This window comes from Balaenoptera borealis (genome assembly GCF_965194805.1).
Source record: "Balaenoptera borealis genome assembly, chromosome: 8".
NCBI classification, from domain to species: domain Eukaryota; kingdom Metazoa; phylum Chordata; class Mammalia; order Artiodactyla; family Balaenopteridae; genus Balaenoptera; species Balaenoptera borealis.
Window position 1 is genome coordinate 98,823,363 of NC_138865.1, and position 26,300 is coordinate 98,849,662.

Below are 26,300 nucleotides of genomic sequence, written 5' to 3' on the forward strand. Positions count from 1 at the left end.
GGCCAACACCACCGCAGTTCAGACCCACAATACAGCAAACAGCCTTAGTCTGACTGTGTACCTTCAACCACCCCAGAGCCGAACTCCAAGCGTCCAGTGGTCCTAGCCTCCCTTCTCATCTCCCCCGCTTCAGCATCCCCTGAGCTGCATTCTGTTTCCCAGACACATCTTCCTTGTGCCCTCCTCAGCAAGGCCGGTCACGCCATTCTTCCACCTGGACGGCCAATCCTCCATCACTCAATGTCAAAATGAACCCCACAGCCACCTCCGCTGAAGCCCTCCCCGACGGAAATCCACCTCTCCCTCCAACGAACCCCTGCAAGGCTTCAGCTGTCCGGCTCTGATGGTGCCCAAGCCATTCTGCCTGCGATTAAGGCGATCTGAGCAGCAAAATGAGGTGGCAGAGCTCCCAAGGGTCAAAAGAGCAAATACACCTTTCTGGGCTCAGCCGCCTTCCCAGCCAGATGGGGATGATGGCACCGCACTGCTGAGCAGTGAGGACCACGGCAAGGATTAAGTGAGATGAAGACTGAGAACGCACGTGAAGACCCGACGTTCTCAGCAGGATATCAAAACCTGTGGCCAACCCTGGTTCTGTTATGAGCCAAAAATTCCCAGTAATGGGCCTTCTCACACCACAGCCATTTCAGACGCTCCTATACTAGGGAGCAGCTGTTCCATAGGCTGCAAAGATAAGATTTCTCCTTCCCCTGGCAAGGTCCAGATTGCCCCAAGCTTTTCTTCAAATATAAGAGGTAGCAGAGTGTAAAGATTAAGAACACGTTTTACCACAATTAAAAAAAAAAAAAAAAAGCATACAGAGCATGATCGAATTTTTGTTGAAAGAAACTTCTTTATCCATCCTTAGCAAAAAGGTGGTAGGGACACCACCAAAATGTTATGAAGTGGTGATGTCTTACTGGAGGTATTATATGATTTTGATTTTGTACGTTTTAATCGATAATTCCTAAAAATTCTAAAATAAATAGGTATGCTTTAATTTAAAAAAAAAGTACAGGGCTTCCCTGGTGGCACAGTGGTTAAGAATCCGCCTGTCAATGCAGGGGGCACGGGTTCGAACCCTGGTCTGGGAAGATCCCACAGGCCGTGGAGCAACTAAGCCTGTGCGTCACAACTACTGAGCCTGCGCTCTAGAGCCCGCGAGCCACAACTACTGAAGCCCGCGCGCCCAGAGCCTGTGCTCTGCAATAAGAGAAGCCACCGCAGGGAGAAGCCCGCGCACCGCAACCAAGAGTAGCCCCTGCTCGCTGCAACTAGAGAAAGCCTGCGCACAGCAACAAAGACCCAATGCAGCCAAAGATAAATAAATAAATTCAAAAAAATAAATAAAATTTTTTTAAAGTACAGAACTAGTATGACAGCGTAACATTTCTTTTTTATAAAACCAATATTTTTCTGTTTTTCCCGTTTTTTCTTCCTATTCAAGCAACTAGGCTGCTCTGTTCTCACTGCTCCAGGAAAGGTATGTTATAATCAAAACCAGAAAATCAAGATTAAAAAAACAAAGATGAAGACCATGGATGCTGGAACCACACTTCCCGGGTCCACCACATTCTAGTGGCAAGGCCATGGAGGGGACATTAAACTGTCCTGCACCTGTTTCCTCATCTGTGCAACAGGGCAGTGGCTACCTTGTAAACTTTTCGTGAGAATTAACTGAGTTTAAGTATACGAGAAGCGCTCAGAACTATGTCTGGTACATAGTAAGCTCCACTTTTGTAAGAAATCTTCTAGTTGGGATCCCCTCTACCTTTCAGGAGTTCTTAAGACTCATTCCTCAACATTTCTATGATCCTGGAACATTAGCTGGCTTCTGATACTAGACATATAATCCTCTACTGGACCTCTGACAGTAGTGAGAAATCTGTAACAAAACTGACCACTCCAACGAAGCCAAGACCTTTCACTGTAGAATCCACCCCCTCCCCCACTAATTCTGTTCTGCAGTCCTTGTGGGGTACCTCTGGAGGTTTCTGCTCCTGGAGCTGCATCATAGTTTGTTCTTTTGCTGTAGATTAATCCTGTCTTGAATTTTGTTTTTGTCCTTCAAATTCAACTTCATAGATTGAGCTTATACCTCTAATCTCTGAAGATCAAGGTCAAGAGCAGGAAGAGCAGACACCAGCAGGACAGCGGAGGGACCAAGAGCATTTAAGTGCTGTGTGTGCTCTAGCATGTTGCTTAACCTCTCTGTGCCTCAATCTCTTTCTCTGTATGATGAGGATGTTAATAGGAACTATCTAACGCATAGGGTTGTGAGGAGTCAATGAGTTAAGCCAGGAAAGTGCTTAAATCATAATGTAAATGGTCCATATATTTTGAAAACATTATGCTGCGTGAAAGCCAGACACAAAAGGCCACACATTCTATATGATTCCACTTACCTGAAATATCTCGAGTTGGCAAATCCAGAGACAGAAAACAGATTAGTGGTTGCCAGGGGCTGGGAAGAGGGGAGAATGGAGAATGACTGACTGCTTAATGGATCCAGGGGTCAGGAAAACGCTCTGGAGCTAGATAGTAATGATGGTTGCCTAACACTGTGAATGTACGAGATGGTTAAACTTTGTTGTTATTTGTATTTCACCAAAATAAAAAGAAAAACATGTGCAAAACAAGAAGTCAGCAATGTTATTTATTACTCAAATTACCACCTGAATAACTACTAGGACATGAAATGTACTAGGCCCCATGCAAGGCACCATGCCCTGCAGCTTCCCAGGCAGGAGAGGGAATAGACACAGGAGGAGCAGGGTGGGCGGGAGGGGCGGGGGCTCAGGACAAGCTTCACAAACATGGTCGCATCTGAGATGGGTCCTCAAAGACGACTGGACTCTTATGAGGTAAAGAATCAGCCAAGAGGAAAGGGAATGCACAGCAAAGGTACACAGGCGAGAAGTGAAGTGTGAGGAGTGAGGGTGCGGCAGCTCAAGCACCACTAGGGTGACAGCCCTGGGGAAGAACTGGGGAGAAGTGAACTTAGAGCCCGAAAAGGGCTTAAGGTGTGGTCCTGTCATTTACTAGCTGTGGGACACTGGGCAGAAACCTTGCTGCTGAACTGTCGATAAAACTGGAATGCCCGCAATTCTCTCAAAGAGGTGCTACGAGTAGGATTACATTAAGCCACGAAAGGCGAAAGCTCCATCTCAACCTAAAACACTATACAAACGTAAAGAACGTGACCCTGCAGAGCACTGGTTCTCCAACTTGGCTGCACGTGGCACCACATTCTGATGACGGGGGCCCTCCCCCCATGCCCAGTGATCCTGGTGTAGAGTCGCAGGTGTGCACCGGCAGAGCCAGGAAGTAAAGCAACGACAAGGTGAAGGCTGGAACGTGATACACAGCTCACCTGAGTGTCCAGATGATGTGGAGGCCTGGAACCATGGCCAGGTTCGGGGGGGGGTCTTTTAACCTTGACATCCTTAGCACGCTGACCCTGGGCTACCAAGGCAAAGTTGGGGGCCAGGAGACGTGCAGGACAATTCAAGGACAATCCCACACCCCACACCAAATGAGCTCCTTAGAGGCAGGGCCCACATTTTTGATCATTTCATATTCCTCGCATGGTGCCTTACACACACTAGATGATCTCTCTGTTTCTGTATTTTGATCTTGCGTTTTGCTGTGTTTTTTTGTGTTGTTTTAAAATTTTTACTTTATATTGGAGTACAGTTGATTTACAATGTTGTGTTAGTTTCAGGTGTACAGCAAAGTGATTCAGTTATACATATATCTGTTCTTTTTCAGATTCTACTTCCCACATAGGTTATTACAGAGTATTGAGTAGAGTTCCCTGTGGTATACAGTAGGTCCTTGTCGATTATCTATTTTATATATAGTAGTGCGTATATGTTAATCCCAACCTCCTAATTTATCCCTCCCCCCCTCCCCCTCTGGTAACCATAAGTTTGTTTTCTAAGTCTGTGAGTCTGTTTCTGTTTTGTAAATAAGTTCATTTGTATCATTTTTTATTGTTGTTTTTAATGAATAAATGAAATAGCTGGAATAAAACAGGTCTTGTCAGTAAACAGAATGAACTGCTGCTCTCTGGAAAACTCATCTATGTGGAAGTGCTCATCCCCTGAAGTGAGTTAATAAGATAAATGACATGTTACAGTAATCCAAGTACACGTAATTCTTCTTTTCCTTTCAGAAGACAGCACGTAATTTTTGCATTTTTCTTCAGGAGCCTCTTTAATGAAGAGGAACTATCTGCCACAGCTTTTAGTACAAAGCTAAAAGCTTCTGGACTTCAAAGCAAAATACATCCTATGCAGAATACTGAAGCATCCTGAACAAACACTTTCGACCCTGGATTCCCGGCTCTCCCTTTGAAACATCCCACATCCAGATCCCCTCTTCTCACTCTCTCCCTCGAATACCCACGGGATCTGCCACTGCCAGCCTGTGTGCGAGAACTGGGGCCAATCCCAAGCCAGGCTGGGCCCCTCCCTGGACTCTGACCGGTCACTGTCACTGCCACCTCATACAGACTGCCACTCACTGGGCAGGTGGCTTGGGCCCCAGCAAACAGGAGCAATCAAAGGACTACAGCCAGAGAAATGCTGTGGAAGGGGCTACCAGAGTGCACTGCGGGTTAATAACTAACCCGCAGGAGGCTTTACAGTGTACTGCGCTTGCCTGGGTGAAGCCCATGGCCATTTCACCGGCAGGCAATGTTGCTTCTGGGCCAGGGGAGAACCACGGCTTGCTTTCGGAAGAGGGAGGGGGGCCTCGGAGAAGCGAACAGGCCTGCTGCTGTCACTGGGCCACCGAGAGCAGGAGCCAGTAGGGCTGCGTGCAGGAAACTGCGCTTATTACATGCTAATTACTGCTCATTTGCCTCAGGTGAGCAGCAGCTGGCTGCATGTTCCCAGGCAAGTAGAAAAGACCTGCCATCCCAGAATGAGGCTCTGGACCATGAGGCTTTCAAGCGCTCCTTTAGGGGTAAAACTCAGTGGTTCCCGCTGCCCTACCGTCTGCCCCATCTCCCTTCTCTCTGCAGTGTTCATTGACTCTGCTCCTTAAAATGTCTGCTGGCACCTCTGGCCAGGAGACGGATGGAAAGGGCTCACTAGAGGCCTACGGGAGAATGTAAAGGAACCCAAACAGGAGTAAGCTACAGAAAAAGAGAATCTCAAGGTCAAGGGAGACATTCAAAACGACAGTCATGGAGCTGATGAAGAAACAGAAGAAAAACAAAAGACTCTTTTAATCAAATCTACTGAACACATTCCAACGATGAGGAACATGGACCTTTTCAAAAAAGCAACATCCAGTGAAAGACAGGAGGATAACGGGGCTCACAGGCAGGGGCTGAACAAGGAGCAGGACTCTTGGAAGTATTATTTCCAGCCTCAGTGCCTTTGCATGTGCTGACCTGGCCACCAGGAAAGCTGTTCTCCACTTGTCCTCAGAACTCAAAGCTTTCTCTCTGAAATCTTCTGGTTGCCCATTTTCCCCTCCCAGTCCTCCCACCTTAGCCCTTCCTTTAAGCTTATTTAAAACTCCTTAGGACACTTTTCATACCAGGTGTAATGACCTGTCTCCTCTCAAGCTTCTCGAGGGCAAGGAACCTATCTTATTGTTCTCTGTGTGCCCTGAGTCAGATGCTTTAAATAATGCCTGTACCAACTGTACCCCAAGGTAACCAAATATTGAGGATGCCATCAAGGAAATCCAGAGAGTGGGAAACTCTAGGACAGATGGCCCAGCTTCTTCAACAAATAAATGGGGAAAAAGGAGGGGAGAAGGGAAAACTCTAGACTAGGAGCTTTAGAGAAATTGTGGGACAGGGAAAAACGAGATAATGTTGATCAAAGGACACAAACTTTCAGTTTTAAGATAAGTAAGTTCTGGGGATCTAAATGACAGCATGATGACGATAGTTCATTATAATGTAGAGTATCCTTGAAATCTGCTAAGATACACACACGAAGAAATGGTGACTGGCGAGGTGACAGATATGTTAATTAGCTCAATGCACAGTAACCATTTTGCAATGCAAACGTATATCAAATCACCACGCTTTACGTCTCAAATATATACCATTTTTATTTGTCAATTATGCCTCAATAGAGCAAGGAAAAATAACATTTAAAAAAATTCTTAAAGAGCTTTAGATAGAATATCAACCAAATACAATGAAAGGACCTTGTGACAACCAAATAAGAAAATCTGAACACTGACTATATATCTGAGACTAAAAAACAATTGTTAATTATTTTTAGGTGTTTTTTTTTATGGTTTTTATTCATCAATTTGATAATATGGTGTATCACATTGATTGATTTGCATACATTGAAGAATCCTTGCATCCCTGGGATAAATCCCACTTGATCATGGTGTGTGATCCTTTTAATGTGTTGTTGGATTCTGTTTGTTACTATTTTGTTGAGGATTTTTGCATCTATATTCATCAGTGATATTGGAGTTGCTTGTAGTAGTCTCTTAGGATGCTTTGTATTTCTGCAGTGTCTGTTGTAACTTCTCCTTTTTCATTTCTAATTTTATTGATCTGAGTCCTCTCCCTCTTTTTCTTGATGAGTCTGGCTAATAATTTATCAATTTTGTTTATCTTCTCAAAGAACCAGCTTTTAGTTTTCTTGATCTTTGCTATTGTTTTCTTTGTTTCTATTTCATTTATTTCTGCTCTGATCTTTATGATTTCTTTCCTTCTGCTAACTTTGGGTTTTGCTTGTTCTTCTTTCTCTAGTTCCTTTAGGTGTAAGGTCAGATTGTTTACTTGAGATTTTTCTTATTTCTTGAGGTAGGCTTGTATAGCTATAAACTTCCCTCTTAGAACTGCTTATGCTGCATCCCATAGGTTTTGGATCGTCGTGTTTTCATTGTCATTTGTCTCTAGGTATTTTCTGATTTCCTCTTTGATTTCTTCAGTGATCTCTTGGTTATTTAGTAACGTATTATTTAGCCTCCATGTTAAATAAAATGTTTGTGTTTTTTACGTTTTTTTCCCTGTAATTCATTTCTAATCTCATAGTGGTGTGGTCAGAAAAGATGCTTGATATGATTTCAATTTTCTTAAATTTACTGAGGCTTGATTTGTGACCCAAGATGTGATCTATCCTGGAGGATGTTCCGTGCGCACTTGAGAAGAACGTGTAATCTGCTGTTTTTGGATGGAATGTCCTATAAATATCAATTAAATCTATCTGGTCTATTGTGTCATTTAAAGCTTCTGTTTCCTTATTTATTTTCATTTTGGATGATCTGTCCATTGGTGTGAGTGAGGTGTTAAAGTCCCCCACTACTATTGTGTTACTGTCGATTTCCTTTTTTATAGCTGCTAGCAGTTGCCTTATGTATTGAGGTGCTCCTATGTTGGGTGCATATATATTTATAATTGTTATATCTTCTTCTTGGATTGATCCCTTGATCATTATGTAGTATCCTTCCTTGTCTCTTGTAACATTCTTTATTTTAAAGTCTATTTTATCTGATATGAGTATAGCTACTCCAGCTTTCTTTTGATTTCCATTTGCATGGAATATCTTTTTCCATCCCCTCACTTTCAGTCTGTATGTGTCCCTAGGTCTGAAGTGGGTCTCCTGTAGACAGCATATATATGGGTCTTGTTTTTGTATCCATTCAGCAAGCCTGTGTCTTTTGGTTGGAGCATTTAATCCATTCACATTTAAGGTAATTATCAATATGTATGTTCCTATTACCATTTTCTTAATTGTTTTGGGTTTGTTTTTGTAGGTCCTTTTCTTCTCTTGTGTTTCCCACTTAGAGAAGTTCCTTTAGCATTTGTTGTAGAGCTGGTTTGGTGGTGCTGAATTCTCTTAGCTTTTGCTTGTCTGTAAAGCTTTTGATTTCTCCATCGAATCTGAATGAGATCCTTGCCAGGTAGAGTAATCTTGGTTGTAGGTTCTTCTCTTTCATCACTTTAAGTATATCATGCCACTCCCTTCTGGCTTGTAGAGTTTCTGCTGAGAAATCAGCTGTTAACCTTATGGGAGTTCCCTTGTATGTTATTTGTCATTTTTCCCTTGCTGCTTTTAATAATTTTTCTTTGTCTTAAATTTTTGCCAATTTGATTACTATGTGTCTTGGCATGTTTCTCCTTGGATTTATCCTGTATGGGACTTGCTGCGCTTCCTGGACTTGGGTGGCTATTTCCTTTCCCATGTTAGAGAAGTTTTCGACTATTATCTCTTCAAATATTTTCTCTGGTCCTTTCTCTCTCTCTTCTCCTTCTGGGACCCCTATAATGCGAATGTTGTTGCGTTTAATGTTGTCCCAGAGGTCTCTTAGGCTGTCTTCATTTCTTTTCATTCTTTTTTCTTTAGTCTGTTCCACAGCAGTGAATTCCACCAGTCTGTCTTCCAAGTCACTTATCTGTTCTTCTGCCTCAGTTATTCTGCTATTGATTCCTTCTAGTGTAGTCTTCATTTCAGTTATTGTATTGTTCATCTCTGTTTGTTTGTCCTTTAATTCTTCTAGGTCTTTGTTAAACATTTCTTGCATATTCTCGATCTTTGCCTCCATTCTTTTTCCGAGGTCCTGGATCCTCTTCACTATCGTTATTCTGAATTCTTTTTCTGGAAGGTTGCCTATCTCCACTTCATTTAGTTGTTTTTCTGGGGTTTTATCTTGTTCCTTCATCTGGTACAGAGCCCTCTGCCTTTTCATCTTGTCTATCTTTCTGTGAATGTGGTTTTTGTTCCACAGGCTGCAGGATTGTAGTTCTTCTTGCTTCTGCTGTCTGCCCTCTCTAGGTGTTTTAATAATACTGTGACTATTTAAAAAAACACAGCCCTTATCTTTTAGATAATTGGGACTTTGTTTTGGAATTTGTTTTAAAAGAATTGGGAAGTAACAGAGGTGAAGATACAGATGAAAAGAGAGGGGCCACATTAATAAAAGATGAAGCTTAACAATGGGTACTTGGATTATGTTCATTGTATGATGGGTACTTGGGGTTCTCTGTGCTTTTGACTGCATTTAAAATTTCAATTAATAAAAACTGGGGAAAAAAAAGTAGGCAGAATTGAATGAATACCACAGATGCTGCAACTGCTCACCAAAAGCCACCAGCAGCAACAGACATCAGCTCATTCACAGCAAAATGGAAGACAAAACGTTAATTCCTGCTTCGTGAGGAAAGGCCCGCAAGGGGGGGGCTTACAGAGAAGTGTTCTCCTTTGTTCCATTGAGGTGACCTCGGAAGAGGAAGTGGGTATAGGAGACAATCTCATCAAGGCCAGCAGGCAGTGAGCTGAACGTGATGAGAAAAATACAATGCAACTAAAAAACAGGCAAACATCATAGAACAAGGCGTACCAGGAGGAAATACGTTCATGGTTCATAACACAGGCAAAGATACTCCACCCCATCAACAACTGGGGAAAAGTGAAGACCACAATGAGTTCCTACTAACTCCCACGAGACTGCTAAAATAAAACAGAAAAGCTGTCCAATGCCAAGGGCTGAAGAACAGATTAGCAGACGCTTTTATGTGCTGCTGGGACTCTGGAGAAAACAATTTCGCATGATCTTAACAGGCCCTGCCCGCCACTCTCCCAGCCACTGGTACACACCCAGGAGAGACACTTGCGAGCATATGTGCACCAGGAAGACCAATTCCAGAAGGTTCAAAGCAGCATTTTTTTCTAACAGCTCCAAACTGAAAACATCCCAAATGTCCACCGACAAAGGATAACTATATTCTGGTATATTCATGCAGCGCAGCAAGAACTACAGTTACCTCATCAATATAGATGAATCTCTCACAGACACAGTATTGAGTGAAAAATCCATTTACTATAAAGTTCACTAACATGCAGGACTAACAATAATCATTTAGGGAAACACACGTATGAGGCAAACTCATCAAAAAAGGGATGAGAGACAAACTTCAGGAGAGCAGGAGGGAGGGGAAGGTCACTGGGGAGGAGCATGGGGGGCCATTAACAGCACTGGCGATGCTCTTTGTTCTTAAGCTGGGTGGTGGGTACCCGGATGTTCACCGTATTATTTTTCTTTAGAACTAGTCATGTTACAGATACTCTTTTGTATTTGTATTTCGTCATTAAAAGATGTAAAGAATGACTGGACAGAGGACCTGCCAACACTGAGCAACTCAGACAAAAGACCAGACAACTGGGAGGATGAGTCCAGGGACTTCCCTGGTGGTCCAGTGGGTAAGACTCTGCGTTCCCAATGCAGGGGGCCCAGGTTCGATCCCTGGTCGGGAAACTAGATCCTGCACGCATGCTGCAACTAAGAGTCGCATGCTGCAACGAAGATCCCGAGCGTTGCAACTAAGACCTGGCACAGCCAAAATAAATAAAATAAAATAAAATGAGCCCCAGGCGAGCGGGTGCCAGAATGCCAAGAACAAAACCCCCAAGGAGAGGGCTGGGGACATCCAAGTCTCTGACGGCAGTGCCACTGGTGAACAGGCAAGGCCCGGATGTGCAGAAAGGTCTGAAACTTGGATGAACGGGTCAACAAAATGTGGCACATCCATACACTGGAATACTATTCAGCCTTATAAAGGAAGGAAATTCTGATACATGTTACGACATGGATGGACTTGAAGACATTATGCTAAGTGAAAGAAGCCAGACACAAAGAAACAAGTACTGTATGATTCCACTTACAGGAGGTACTAAGAGTAGTCAGATTCATAGAGACAGAAAGCAGACTAGAGGTTACCAGGGGCTACGGGGAAAGAGGAATGGGGACTTCGTGTTTAGCGGGCACTGAGTTTTAATTTGGGATGATGAAAACATTCTGGAGATGGATAGTGGTGATGGTTGCACAACAATGTCAATGTACTCAATGCCACTGAACCGTACACCTAAAAATGGTTAAAATGGTAAATTTTATGCTACTTACATATGACCACAATTTTTAAAAATCCGTAACTCAAGGAAGGTGCAGCTGAGCAAGCAAACTGGTAGGATAAGGGAGAGGTGCCATCAGACCTACCTCAACCCCCTTGAGCACACGTAAGGTAGGACACGGATAACAACAGCATTCAGACGGGAAACGGGCCTGGAAGAGACACCACAGAGCCGAGGGATGCCGACCCTGCAGGCACCCGGGGAGTCTGTCAGTCCACGTCCTCCCCGCCGGGCCAGCTGCCTGGGCAATCCCACCCCTGGGACCAGGCTCAGTGCTGGGAAACAAAGATGCTCCGGATGATGCCACCGCTGGCACAGGGCCCTGGGGAGGTCACCCTCCAGGTCTCAACTTCAAGCAGGAAATTCTGGGCATTCAGCCAACTATGACTTTGGGGAAAAAGAACCTGCAAAAATTGCTGAGAAATGGTAGACAGAACCCAAATGCCAGAGATGCTGAAAAGCAAAAAGTTCCAGGAAAGACAGGGCGGTTTATGGCATGAAATTCTGACCCATCAAATTACAAAGGATTCTGACCTTCCCCAGGCGTTCCAAGGAGCACACCTTTCAAACAGGAAAGCCAGGTGTGCACCGCACGGGCTGGGGGAAGAGCAGTGGAGGACGAGTCAGGAAATCTAGATTCGATTCTGGCTCCACCACACTTACAGCTGGCCCAGAACCAACTGCTCCCTGAGACCGTGTGCGTAAAGGGGATAGTAACACCTTCCCGGATGGTGGCAATTAAGAGAAGTAACACAGATTCTGCGAGCCTGGGGGGGGGTAAGCATGCCTAACAGGTAAGATACCAGGTGCTTTGCATATCAACCTTCAACCCCAAGAGACAGGTAGAGACAGGTATTACTACACACACACACACACACACACACACACACACACACACACACACACACACACACACACACACACACACACACACACACACAGCATGAGGGGCTAATTTAAGTAATCCAGAATAAGCACAACAAGAGGGCACCAAACTGGGTGAGAAGTATGTCTGGGAGGCTCGGAGAGGAGGAAGAAAATTTTAAAAAATTAAAAAAGGATACACAAGAATGCACACCATGTTTATAAACATGTATGCAAAAGCGCGAAGACTGAAGGGAGCAGCGAAACCAACCAGTTGCTATGCAGCAGGATGGGAATATGTAAAATGCTTTTCTTTGTGATAATTTTAGTGTTGTTCTATCAAACACGTTTTAAAAATGTAGCCTACTCCCAACCTCAGTGTTGAAGAACTATGGGTCTTAAACCAGAATGCACTCTGGGCGAAACTACACTCACTGAATATGACTACAGGTGTGAATCCGATGTCTGGAAACCCCAAGTGGCCTGGAAAGGAGGACACCCTTCTGAGGCTCAGGGTCCCCACCCACCTCGGGGCCTCTGGGGCAGGCTCAGAACCCCCCCGCTCCCACCCCTCGCATGCCCAGTCCTGGGTCAGAGGACACAAACCATCTGCCGGCAGACTACCCGAGCTCGAAGCTAGAGTCTGCCTTTGCTATGGGACACGGGCAAGTTTCTTACCCAGCCTGCTAAGCCCTGATTCTCCCCCTCACAAATCAGGGCTAACAACAGTAACCACCAAAAGAGGTTCCGTGAGGGTCCAACAAAACAGTCACTTAAGCAATTAGCACAGGACCGACACACAGTGGCCCCTGGATCTTACTGGCCTGAGACCCTCCTCTGTGCTTCACAGGTTCCTCACTTACTCCTTCAAGACTCAGGGACATAGCTGGAGCTCATAATCCTCCCTGACCCCAAGGAGCCCCAAGTCCAGCAAGTGGAGTTTTCTGGCCCCCATCCTCCATGCGTCTGCACCTGCTGTTTCCTCTGCCCCAACGCCTCTGACCAAATCTAACAGCTGAACTCCCAGGCAACCTTCGGGACAACTCGATGTCACTTTGGGCATCAAACCTTCTCCAAATCCACACCACAGTTCAATCGCTCACCCCCCGTACTACCTCATGTGGAGTTCCGAGTTATCTAGTATATTTACACTGTCTCCCCTTCTAGACTGGGACTCTCTCATCCCTCCTGTACCCCTCCCGAACGCTTCATGCAGGGTAAGTGCTCAACAAGTCTATGCCGACTGAAGAAAACAAGTGGGCAAACAAAAACATTTTGGAAAACAAAAATAAACCAGAAATTAAAATCAAGTGGGACTAGTGAGATACATCCAGCTGCAGGGAGAAGCCGAAGAGGTTGCAGAAGGAGATGAAGGGGCCCTAGGGCAGAGGGGGCACACCTGGGATGCTGCGAGTTCACCCACCCGCCTCTGCCAGATCAGCCTCAGCTGGTAACAGAGCCTGGGCATCCCTGGGCAGGCGAGAGTGGTCACCACCCCAAAGCAGGTGTTCAGAACACAAGCCCTCAGATGCAAGGGGACTTTGTGGCCCCATCAACAGGACGTTAACCTGCCAGAGAGCAGAGGTGATTGGTGGGGAAGGGCTCCAGGGGTGGGGAGCCCTCTTCTTAGTCAGGCAGTAGGGGGCACACAGCTCAGACGGCCACAGGGGGCTCCCCGCCCCAGCTACGGTCCCAGGGACTGTAAAGGGGGGGAAAAGGGTCCCACCCTAAAGAGACACAAACTTGGGGTCTAGGTCCCGATTCATTTGTGCTGAAGGGGTGGGGAAAGAGACTTTACTTTCATCAACCCATGTAAAGTCGTCACTTAAAATAAGATTCATATCTAAAAACAAAGAGAAAAGTACAGATGGACACACACCACAATTTTAAAAGTGCTTATTATCTCTGATGTGATTTTAGATCTTTTTAACTTCTCTTGCTTCTCTATATTTTCTAATCTTTCTGCTGCCAACATGTTCTCCTGTGAAATGCAAGTGGGGGAGGAAAGCACATGCCAACCTGAAGAAAAACACCAAGATGAATCAGCAGCTGACCCTGCCCGCAGGCAGCTGCCACGGCCCGAGGAGGAAACCCAAGTGCAAGGAACCAGATTCCTGCAGGAGAAACGCTCCAGGCAGCATGGAGGAGGCTGGCAACAGGAGTCAGGCAGCGGAGAAGGACGGGACACGTGTTTTGAGGACAAACTGTGGGCGGAGGATTTCTGTGGTGAAGGAGTGGATTTTTTTCTAAGTCCCTATGCAAGAATGTAAGGGAAAGTTCTACCTCCCAGTACCCGCGCCCCCAACCTTTTGCTATTTCAGAATTAAACAGACCTGTGCCTTCATCCACAACAGTGCACTAGCAACAGAATTCAATGAGATTATGCACGTGAAAGTGCTTAGCAAGTTAATATTTGTTCAGTCCTGGCCCAGCGCAGGGTCATGTTACTGGCACTGGAGAGGCTGGCAGACACCCCCTCCCTGCATATTAACACCAACAATCCAGCAAGTGGGGAACCAGAGTTAGAGATCGCACCTCTATCCCACTTGGGAAGGATGTTCACCATCCACCTCTCTGGCCCACTCCCCTCCTTCGCCAGCAGCCCTACTTTTAAAACAAAGGTATTTTAAAAAAATACACAAACCCATGACCCACACAGTTATCCAAAGCTCCCCACGGTCTCATTCACGGTCTGGGGGGGTTGGAGATGGGGGCAGGGTAAGTCCTGAAGGGCCACCTTGAGCCAATGCCTTCCCTCAGAAGCAGGAAAAGGCAAGTCACCCAGAGGTCTGGGATAAGGCAGGGTGTCCACGGCAGCCAGAACCTTGGGAGAGGATGGAAATGAGGAGCTGCCTTCTCCTACTTCCTGGGGCCTTATGCAGTTCCCCATTTCTTCCCACCACTGAGGGTGAAGAGACCCCTGCCCTCCAAGCTACAGTCCACTACTCAGTCCCCCCACATTCAATCAAGCCCCACCCCCGGCCCCGCCAAACGGCACTGGGCTCCGTTTAGGCTTCCTGGCACCGTTTTTTTTTTTTTTTTTTTTTTGGGGGGGGTACACACCGCACATGTTGCGGGATCTTAGCTCCCCGACCAGAGATCGAACCGGGGCCCTTGGCAGTAAAAACACGGAGTCCTAACCACTGGACCACCAGGGAATTCCCAGCCTTTTTTTTTTTTCTTTAATGTTCATTTCTAGAAAACTTCCCAATCACTTTTCACAGGTCAAAGAGAAGGCACTGAGATGTGTGTAAGATTACAACCTACTAGCAACCCTTCAGCACCCTGCTGTTTCCTGAGGCTTTTCACATCCTTTTTGTCATGTAATCGTCCCATTTTAAAGACCAGAAAATCGAGACTCAAGTAGCCCAGGGCTGCACAGCCCAGTTGCCAAGACTCAAACATGCATCTTCCTACCCTGAAACTCTCCGTGCTTGCCCTGTACCATACAAGTCACTGCGGAGCTCCAGGGACAGTGAAAGCAACTGCACCAAATGCAATACTGGCCAACGGGCCGTGCCCTCCAAGGCATGGGGGCGGGGGGTGCTAACCAGCCAGCCACACACCCTCCCGGCTTTCCACACAGAGCTGCTGGAAGACTGCGCACGGAGGGGAGGGGGGCGACGGGGCTGAGCAACAGCCGCGCGAGCAAAAGCGATGCCAGGGCTTTAGTCAACAGAGAGCTAATATGAGTCAACAGTGGGTACCGCTGCCAAGCACACTGATGGGATCTTCAGCTGCATTAATAGAAGGGGAGAGTCTCAGGCAGGCCGAGGGAGTCCTGCCTGCTCTGACCAGACCACACCTGAGGGTTGGGCAGGGCAGGGCTGGGCTGTGGACACGGGGCCCCTTCCAAGGCAGCGCCAGGGTTTCTGAAGAGGAATGGCTCAGGGTGGCACTCTGGTCTGTAGGGTGGAAGCTGGGTTTGGACAGCAAGCCCACTCCAGACTGCACATTACCGATGGATTTTTTTTTAAAAAAAGATCTTGACTATCCACAGCAAAGGTTAAGAACACACAGGCATGCCAGGGGACGCGGCCCACCACCTGGGGGAGGGGGCCCCAGGCCCTGTCATTTGCTGCCTCCTTTGTTATATATAACAGCTGGGTCGTGGCTTGACCAAGAAGTGGCCCTGACACAACAGGTAATCTAAAAATGGGGAATTCCCTGGTGGTCCAATGGTTAGGACTCGGGCTTTCACTGCCATGGACCCGGGTTCAAACCCGGGTTCGATCTCTGGTCGGGGAACTAAGATCCTACAAGCCGCTCAGTGTGGCCAAAAAATAAATTAAAAAAAAAATTTTTTTTTTAAATGCACAAGGGACACTGGATTTGACATCCTAGAGCCTCAAGTGTCAAAGTCTCTGGGAAGTCCTCCCAATTCATCCACCAGCACCCTGTCCGGTGAGCCTGTCGTATCACTCAGCATCACTTAACAATAAAAAGACGCTCCGCTACACGTGTTTCCCAAGAGCCTCAAGGCCACCTCTCATTCACCTTTGGGTCCACAGTCCAGCATTTGGCACACTGGAGACGCCCAATAAATGGCGACAACTGAAAACCGAGGTGCCCCAGCACGATCACAGTGGGGGTGTTGTGTTCAAGGCAATTCTGGAACATAGGCATCCTGACTAGGGCTAATAAAACGGCTTATGACAATGCATAACCACTGTTAGTATACTGAGCGACAAATTCTTGACGCTACCACCACCAGAGGGTTTTAATTACAAAAGAGTTATAGTTAGCCTGGCAAGTGTGCTTCGTGCCCGTGCAAATGACTGGAGACAGACAATCCAGCTTAGGGAGATGGCGGTCAAAGGTAAATCCTGTGCGCCATGCAGCAAAGCAACCCCGGGGCCCAGGAAGCGGTAAAAATCCAGGAACGCAGGAGACGAGAATAATGACCCGTGGGACTAAATGCCAAAAAGGACAGCATAAAAAGTGAGCTTGTTGAAATGCGCTGAGAAGGAGCACGCATGCTACAGATTCATGGGGAGCTGGCCGCCTGGAGCTCACCTTGTAACTCTGAGAATTAAATACAGGAACTAAAACTATGATCTGGGAAGATGAGCATAGGAGACTGTGCGATGCAGTTCTAATGCCTAATAAATCTTTAAATCGATGAACCGTGCTCACTGGTTATTCTTCTCCATCTTTCCTCCCCAAGCAAGGGCTCACATGACAAAAGCCAGCATTTGCTCTGGATTTGCCTTTGGACGGGGTATATATACGTGTGCGTTGTCTGTATAAATAAAATTGGGAGTTCACTAAATAACATCTTAAAGCATCAAAAAATCTGCCATTATAAGAAAACCTGGTGAATTTTTTTGTCAAGTAGCCTTTAATAAAGTGAAGAAACCTTTTAGGATGCAAAATCCCCCTCCCCTCACACTGGGCCAGGGTTCCACCAGCTGTGGTTAAGTCAGCATTCCCGTCCCAACCTGTTCATTTCGGTACCTGTTTGGGTCTATTCACTACGCATGCATCTTACTGGGTTTGCATTCTTCATCCCAGAAACACCGTTTAAGCCTGTCGCACAAACCTGACAGAAGCAGTACATTTTATAAACGAATCATCCCCGGGGAACAGACAAGAAAACCATCAGCAATGAGCGTTGTCAAAGTTCCAAACCAGAGCATTCCTTTCCCAGATCCGAGATGCAGAATACGCCACATCCTCTCCACACACCAGCTGCCTGCTCCAGAAGCAACCCACTCACCTCACCACTGGCTCCCCCCACCCCGCCCCTCCCGGCCCCTTCAGGCCTCCTCTCCCAGCTGAATAAAAGCTGGAGAGACCCGTCTTGGGGAAGCAGTAACATTTTAATACTACTGTAAAGACAACTGTTCTAAGCACTGGAATGTTGGCTCCTTTTCCATGAATAAAAAGGCCCCCAAAGGGTATTATCATAACAAAATGATATCCTATGGAGAGCACCAGGAACCTCAAAAATAAAATCGCCATAAACTGATACTGTCTCAAAATTAAACCTACACAAGGAAACGTTAAACCCCAGGCCAGGCAGGCTCTCATTTTCCCATCTACAACCCTTACAATATTCCCAGTTCTCTCATGACGTCCAATTTCCCCCACCCGAGGAGGCCTAAATGCTTTCTTTCGAAGTCCCGGTATGTCATTTTTTTCCCTTGAAACCCTCGAGATGCTCTGTAACATTCATCTAAAGCTCAGTCGTTGTTGTGTCCTCGGTCACACCCAGATTCCCAAAGGCACCGTCTGCCGCAGCGCCGGGTGCACAGCAGGCGCCCCACTAATGTGCGGATTTGATTTGATCAGATCTGGCCCCTTCGGCTAGAAAGACACATTGGTAGCCAGACGCCCAGGCGGGGACAGCAGCGCCAGCCTAGCTCTCTGCCGGAGGGGGCGGGGTGCAACCACCTGTGGGCGGGTGGCCGGGGCTCAGGCCGCGGCGCAGCTGCCCTGGAGTGCCTCCGCGGCTCCACGCACAGACCCCGGGGAAATTCCGGCGCCCCAGGCCCGACAGCACCCCGGGGCCGACTCCCAGCGCCCCAGAAGGGGCTCTGCCGGTGCAAAGTTGGCCTGGTCCGCGAGAATCCATTCTAGAGTTAGCTCCCAAGTCGCCTAGCCGCCTGTGAGGCAGCGAGCCAGAGGGGCTCTTTAGGATGGGACCGGGAGGGGGGGGCGGGGTGGAGCACCGAGATGGGAACAGAAGAGAGCAGAAGTGGTCCCCCGACTCGCTCCCAAACTTGGGGCACCTGCCGGCCAGCAGGCGAGGGGGATTCTTCGCCTTGCCGTCCCACCAAGGCCTGGTGGCGAGTTTGTCGGGGCAAGCGGGCCACCCCATGGCAGCCCCGCATTGCTTTGAGATTTTCTAACCAATAATCCAGCACCGAGAAGGCCGATGCAGGAACCTGGGGGATAGAAGGGGAACACCAGTCACCCGCGCCAGGGGGCGGGGACTTGGGACTCTGGGGCGCGGGCCACGGATGGGGTCCCGGAAGAGAGCAGGACGGGGTGGCCCGAGAGGGAACCAGAACTAGGAGTGCTCGCAGAAGGGGGAGGGGATCCCGGAGAGGTACAAGGGGAGCGCCCCAGAGGGAAACATCGGGGGAAGGGAGCTGCCCCAAGGGCCGCGGGGAGCCAGTGTCCCGGACCGGCCCCGTCACTCACCGGCAGGTCCACGCTCACTTCGGTCCCGTCGAGCAGGAAGACGCGGCAGTAGAGGGTGGCCTTGGAGGCCCCGGCGGCGGAGATGTGCACGGCCGCGCAGCCCATGAGCAGGGGCCCGCCGCCGGCCGGGAACACGCTGCCCCCGGGCGCGGCGGGCAGCGTGGACACGGCGGCGGCGGCCGGGCCCCCCCGCGGACCTCCGTCGCGCTCGTCCCCCAGGCCGGCGGCCCCGCGCCCTGCCGCGCCCCGCGCGTAGCGCTGCATGGAACGGCGGCCAAAGGTCCGGCGCAGGAACCGCAGCATCCTGGCTGGGGGCGTCCCCTGCCTCCGCCCCCTGCGCCGCCGCCGCTGCGCCGCCGCCCAGGAGCGCCCCGCGACGCCGTCAGTGCAGGCGGCCGCCCGCGCCGCCTCCCGCCGGCTGCGGACCGGGGCTCGCTCCCGCCGAGGACGAGGCCGCGCTTCGGCTGCCTGCGGGGCGCGCCGGCCCGGCCAGCGCCGGCTGCGAGTGGCCGCGGGCGGGAGGGCGCGCTCGGGGCGGCCCGGGAGCCGTCCCGCCGCCGCCTCCGCCGCCACGCGCCCTGCCGGGCCGGCGGCCTGCGCTCGCTGCCAAGGAGCCGCTCCCGACTGCCGGCCGCGGGCGGCCCGAAGACTGGGGGGGCGCGGGGGGCGCGGGGGCGGGCTGCGGGCTGCTCCCGCGCCGCGCGCCGGCCGAGGGCCAGCCGGAGCAGGGCGCCTGCGTGCTCCTGGCGCGCTCGCTCCCACTCGCCGCGCCCAGGCCCGAGGAGGCCCAGCCGAGCGCCCGCTCCCCAGGCGCCTTTCCCTGCGCCCGCAGCCCCCGCCTCCCACCTGGGAGGCTGCACCTACAGCCGCCGCCTCCGCCGCCACCGCCGCTACAGCCGCCGGGACTGCAGCACGCCCTCCTCCCTCGGGGCTGCGCCGAGTATTTGCAAACCGGGTCTGTGCTGCCCCCTGCCGGCCCGAGCGCCCCCTGCTGCTGTAGGTGTGCTCACGTGCGTACACGTAGGTGAGCACACACGTGTTTCCGGTGCCGCGAGCCCTGAAGACGCCGGAGAGTCTCCCCTTGTCTAGTTAGGAAAACGGGCTGCATGCCCTCGGGGGAGCCTTGCCTGGGAGGCCAGAGAGAGAAGCGCATTAAGCGAAGGCCCTACCAGGCCCTCACTTTCCCCTTCTGGAAAAGGATAGGGGTGAACTAGGTAATCTACCAGGTCCCTGCTACTTAAAGTTCTGTCAGTTTAAGATCTCAGAGCTGGAAGGGCCCTTTCTGCCATCACAGTCCAATGGGCTCATTCCAAATAAGGAAATTGAGGCCAGGCAAGGAGGGGGTGTACTTTTCCAACCGACTACACAGAAGAACACCTTTCCTCAGGGAACTCGTGTCCAGTATCGAGGCAGAGGCCTGCATAAATAACCATAACTGAGAAGGCTAGTAAAGCTTGCACAAGTTACTGAGAAGCAGAGTAGAACTGAGGCATGAGGAGGATAGTATAGGACACACAGAATATCGGAGGCGGAGGGAAGGGTTTATAAACAGTGCCCCTCAGGTATACATGTTCAAGGCCTGGTTCAGGGAGAAGTGGGTTTCAGTGTGGCTGAAAGGAGGTCAGGCCTCTTGAGAAGAATAACACTGCTTTGTGTGTGTGTGTGTGTGCCTGACACTATGCTAAGCCCTTCCCATTCATCATCTCACTAAACCCTCAGGACAGCCTGGTTCCACAGTCGGTTTTATCCCCATTGTACGGAGGAGGAAATTGAAGCTTAGAGAGCTTAAAAGACTTGCTCCAGATTTCATGGTTAATAGGGGCTCGTTTGCTGGGATTTAAAGCTGTTGCTCCTAACCACGGCCAAGCTGAGGCATGTGGCATGATTGGCAAGCGATGATGGTTTCTGAGAGGCCTGGACGGAGGCAGTGGCCACAGCAAAGGGGAAAGAGAAAGGGAGGGGTGAATTCAGGAGGCATTCCAAAATCGCCATTTACTGAGGATCAGGCACTGTCTTAGGTGATTTCATGGACGATATTTTCATTAGCCTCACTCCAACCTTTCCAGGTAGTTCTCTTCGTCCCCATTGACTTAGGTGGAGTTTGGGACTTCTTAGAGAAGTAATATCCTTGCCCGAGATCTCAGAGCTCCTGAATGGCAGCAGCCAGTACCTTCACTTGTTGCCTAGTGTTTCCTTTATGACTCTACAGGGATCTACCGGGTGGCAGTGTATTCTGAGGGGGCACCTGCAATCAGCCTTCCAATACCCACTCTGCTCCCCTCCCCCAAGACTTGACTTAATAGAGTACCATCAGCAAGCTGGTGTTCAAAGGTAGCCCAGTCTGCTTACTGGTTTCTAAGGATAGCCCATTTCACACTATATAGCCCAGGAGTGCTGTGGTAGTCTGAATAATGGCCCCCCAAAGATGTCCACATCTCAATCCCCAGAACCTGTGAATATGTTCCCGAACATAGCATAAGGGACTTTGCAGATGTGACTAAATTAAGGAGTTTGAGGTGGGGAGATTATCCTGGGTTATCTGGCTGGGACCAATATAATCACACGGGTCCTTATAAGAAGGAGGCAGGAGGGTCAGAGACAGAGAAGGTGATGTGACAATGGCAGCAGAAGTCAGAGTGATGCATTCAGGAGCCAAGGAATGCAGGTAGCTGCTAGAAGCTGGAAAAGGCAAGGAACAGATTATTTCCTAGATATTCCAGAAGGAACGTAGCCTTTGTTTTTAACACAGACTGTAAAATCCATCTCTGACTTCTGACCTCCAGAATTGTAAGATAATACATTTGCGTTGTTTTAAACCACTAGGTTTGTGGTGATTTATTCCAGCAGTGATAGGAAACGCATACAAGTGCAGTGTTAAATCATATTAGTTTGGTGCACTACAGTTTTCAAAGCCTCTTGGCACTGTCATAGTGCCATCCCTCTCAAAGTAAGTGTCATTCAATTTGTAATTATCCTCTGTCCTTCTCTCCTACTAAATGCTGAGCTCCATGAAGACAAGACTTTTTCTTATTCATCATTGTATCCCCACCCAGCACCTAGCCTGCTGTCTGGCAAGTAGTCTGCGTTCAATAAACGCTCATTGAATGAATGCAGGACCACATTTCATTGTCGTAATAGCCCCGTGGGGTAGGTATTGCTTTTGCCTTTTAGAGATGGAGAAAATGAAGACTGGAGTGGAGCCCAGACTCACACTCATGTCTCCTGACTCGAGCTCCCATGTGCTACCGACAAAGCATGTCACTGAGAATCCCATGGGGACTCCAGATTGCTTTAATTTTACCTGTACCTCCTCTGTGCCAGGCACCGTCCCCTAACTGATCTCATTCAGTCCTCATCACAATAGTGATTTAAGCACTATTTTCTCCACCAAACAGAGGAAAAACAGAGGCTCAGGCCTTCCTTTAATTAAATTTCATGTCACCCAAGTTTCCTCCCCAGAATTTCCACATTTGATGAGTAAGTTTGCATTTTGTCTGCTCAGTGTTACATATTTCAGTGATTGCTCTTTCTTAATCTTTGCCTTTTGGACCCTAAAAATTTCCCATCCCTGTTATCCAGGCTCTGTACCAGCCCTTCAGAAATTTTAATTGCTGTTTCTCAGACCTCCTCTATGTTCAATGAAAATGGGCCAGAACTGTGCATGTATCCTGTTTGCCAACACATCATTCTTTAACGGGCCTCTTGGTCCTCAAACGATTATTTAGTATTTCACCTGTGTTCCTGTCTAGAAACAGGAACCGTCTTGAGCTGAAGTTCTCAAGAAACCATCTACACTAAATTCCAGGTCCTTTCCTTGGCCATGAGCAGTAGCTTGAGTTCCTCAACTTCATGGGCAGTATTTAGAAGCTGACCCCTAGAGTCACGTCTTGCCTTCTCCTCATTAAAGCTCAGCCACCACTTCTTTACCCACCTCCTCAGGTTCATGAGAACTTCCCATCTTCCTTCCCATCCTTACTCCCAGAGTTCTGTCATCAGTAAACTCTGAGAGTTCCTTATATACGCCCTTCCTCCAGAGCAGTTTTACATGTTAATTAAACAGCCCTTAGCCCTGTCTCTAAGGAACTCCTCTCAGAAATGTGCCATTTATCCCTATCCTTTGTTTCCTGGCTTGTTTCCTAGACTCCATCAAATTGCGCCCTCATTCCCTCAGATGCCTTTTCTTTTCCCATAGAACAAGATTACATTTGAATGTATGCTTCTATTTTTTCATACATTTTTCTTTCCATAAACATTTATTGAGACCTTGCGATGTCCCACAAAGCCTTCCCTACCCTTCCAAGTGTTTAGTAAATGTCGACTTAACCTTTCTGCTATGGTTTTACAATAATAATAGCTATCATTGATTAAAGGTAGTGGGCAGCTATGGCCAGCCTAGCATCCGTTTTCCTTCTTTGGGTTACAGAGTTTGGGTTGCTTTGCAGAATTACTTCACCTCCACTCAGAGGCCTAGTGGTCTAGGTGAAGCTGACCCCACCTCCTGCCTCAGGTATGGCACATGATCAGAGCTGGCTAATCAGAGCATTACATTTCTCAGTGACCTGTTATTGGTTCAAAAATGGGCAGTAACCCATGTCAGGCCAATGAAGGTCAGCCCTGGAACTCTTGTTGAAATTGTTGGGAACCAGCAGTGTTAAGCCTGCTGCTTCAGCCATGCCTGAAGCTACCCCTTGGAATTGACAATTTAAGGAGTGAGTCAGATTAGAATAAAGATTTTCCAGGTCCCAGATCTTTCTCTGGCTTCACTTGTTCTCTTTCCTGAACACAGAGCATAAGAATTATTTCGAATAGGGACTCACTTTGTTCATTCTTTAAAGGACTCATCTCTAAGCAAATCATTAGCAAAGCAATTCTCATCACTGAATTTACAGAAATAAATGAAGAGTTAATAAGTCATCTAAACTTTTAGATTCAGAAGTGGCAGTGACAAAGTGACTTTTTGGCAAGTGCAGCTGAGTCCCAAATTTCTGACTTCCTCAACATCTAATCCCTAGGTCTCCATTCCAAACATCTACTAACCCAGCCCTGTGTCTAGACTCAGAGATCAACATCTGGAGAGAAAGAGGAGTGTCCCCCACTTCGCTGATGCCCACCCTAGCATGTGTATCCTATCTGAGGACCCATTTCTTCCCTGAAGGATGTGCATCCTGCTTTGGGGAAACACACGTGGCTCTGATGCAGTAGCCCTAACATTCATGCTGCCGATGACCACAGAGAATGGAAGGGGGTTATTTCTATAGTGCCTGCCCACCTTGCTGCCTCCATGCCTTCATCTAGATGTAGCCCCCTCTTACCTGACATTCTTGATGTGCTCACCTATCTCTTACTCTCTCTTAGCCAACTGCTTACCTTTGGTTCTGTATCCAATGGTCTAAAATCAGTGCTGTCCAACAGAACTTTCTGCAATGATGGAAACATTCTACATCTGTGCTGTCTAATATGGCAACCACTAACCACATGTGACTATTGAGCACTTGCAAGGAGGCTAGTGAGATTAAGGTATTAAATATTTAATTTTATTTCATTTTAATTTATTATTTATTTACTTATTTATTTTATTTTTTGTTTTTGGCTGCGTTGGGTCTTCATTGCTGCATGCGGGCTTTCTCTAGTTATGGTGAGTGGGGGCTACACTTTGTTGCAGTGTACAGGCTTCTCATTGTGGTGGCTTCTCTTGTTGCAAAGCACAGGCTCTAGGCACGTGGACTTTAGTAATTGTGGATCGCGGGCTCAGGAGTTGTGGCTTGCGGGCTGTAGAGCATAGGCTCAGTAGTTGTGGCTCATGGGCTTAGTTGCTCTGCGGCATGTGGGATCTTCCCGGACCAAGGATTGAACCCGTGTCCCCTGCATTGGCAGACAGATTCTTAACCACTGTGCCACCAGGGAAGTCCTCATTTTAATTTAAATATAAATCTGATTAGTGGTTACCATAATGGACAATGCAGAACTAGATATCACCCTACCCCATCACCTACTGCTGGGTTTGTCTCCCTGGTCCCTGTTCCACTCCTATTGGGAGAGTCTAGGTCCAAGTAGTGAGCCTTTTTCTCTGTCCCAGACTTCTGACATTAACCTTCCCAGGCCCAGCCAAGTCATAAGATATGACAGCTCTGAGCCTATGTGCCATCAAATCAAAAACCCATCTTCTGCCAAGTTGGTCAAAACCAAGGTAACTTGTTCTTTCGGGGAAAGCCCTTGGCAACTGAGCTGCTGGTGGTGGTGGGATGGGCTTTTGAAATCCTGCCACAGCTCAGAGCACCCTGTGGAAGCAGATTTCCAAAGTGAGGCTTCCATGACGCACCTGGGTTAACATCACACAACCAAGTTACAGGAACCACAGACACAAAAGGAACTCTCTCCATCACCTCCTTCTCTGTGGTGGATGTCAAGCTCTAGTTCAAGCCAAGGAAAGAGAATTTGAAGAAAGAGAAGGCAGTGGGTAGGATCAGATGCATGCCAGTGAAGGTTTAAGAGGAGTAAGGTCTGTGAGGGGCCTCTGAAGTGGGCCAGCTGGAGAGGAGTTATTGGCCCTGGTGACCTTGAGGAGAGTCCAGCGGTCGAAGCAGTGAATGGATTATATGGGGTTACGAGGAGCTGGAGGCAGGGAAGTGGAGATGGCAGATCCAGGCCTCTCATTTAAAAAGCTTAGCATCAAAGGGAGGCAGTGAGGTATCAAAGAGAGAGCTAGGATTCTGCTGGACCCTAGTCTGATACTCACTTTCTCATCTGCAAAACTGGGCGAGTACTACTAACCTCAAAGTTTCATTCTGACCTTAATGATATGACAAAACAGATAATGGGTGCAAAAAAAGGAAAAACAACTTTATAAACTGCAAAATCCTGTAAAAGTATAAGGCTGGGAGAAGGAGGGGATAGGGTAGTCGCTAGAAGGGGCAAGAGGACTAAGCAGAATTGGGGGGCGGTGGGTATAGTTCTTATTTTAATACCGTGGAGACCAATACATATTAGTAGAAAAAAGGGAAGAAGCCTGTGGGGAGGGAAAGACCAAAGGGGTAAGGGAGTATCAGAGAACAAACATATAGAGGGTGTTTGGGGGGAAGGAATAAATGGCATTTTTTTGAAGCTGGAGGGAAGGCTGATTGGAGAGAAGCTGGGTGGAGCTGAGAATCGACAGATGTTTATCAGAGGCACCGTGCTTTTTATTCCCAAGGGAAGAGTGAGAAGAATGACATGTCTTTATGCCGTGCAGAGGTTTATGGTTTATTAAGCGCTGTCACAGATGTGACCGCATTTAATGACTCTGCGAGACAACCCTGGCCGTGAGGTGTTCTTGCCCCCAGTTCATAGCCGAGGAACCTGGGGCCTGGAGAAGTGTGGGACTCGCCTGCGGTGAGTAGCTGGTACGCAGCC

General features: G+C 48.3%; 1 protein-coding gene across 7 annotated transcripts in view; it reads right to left on the minus strand.

The window, feature by feature from the left end:
- The window catches only part of EPB41L4B (erythrocyte membrane protein band 4.1 like 4B), a 143,280-nt gene extending 123,430 nt beyond the window's left edge, over positions 1-19,850 (minus strand). For 2 of the 7 annotated variants that reach the window (XM_082403884.1, XM_082403883.1), the window contains exon 1: positions 18,912-19,848. In XM_082403884.1, coding sequence (XP_082260010.1) covers positions 18,912-19,214 — 303 coding nt within the window. In that variant the 5' untranslated portion in view covers positions 19,215-19,848. Of the gene's footprint in view, positions 1-18,911 lie in introns of all 7 variants that reach the window. The other 5 variants (XM_082403887.1, XM_082403886.1, XM_082403888.1 and 2 more) reach the window with 4 other exon arrangements.
- Positions 19,851-26,300: the final 6,450 nt, after the last annotated feature.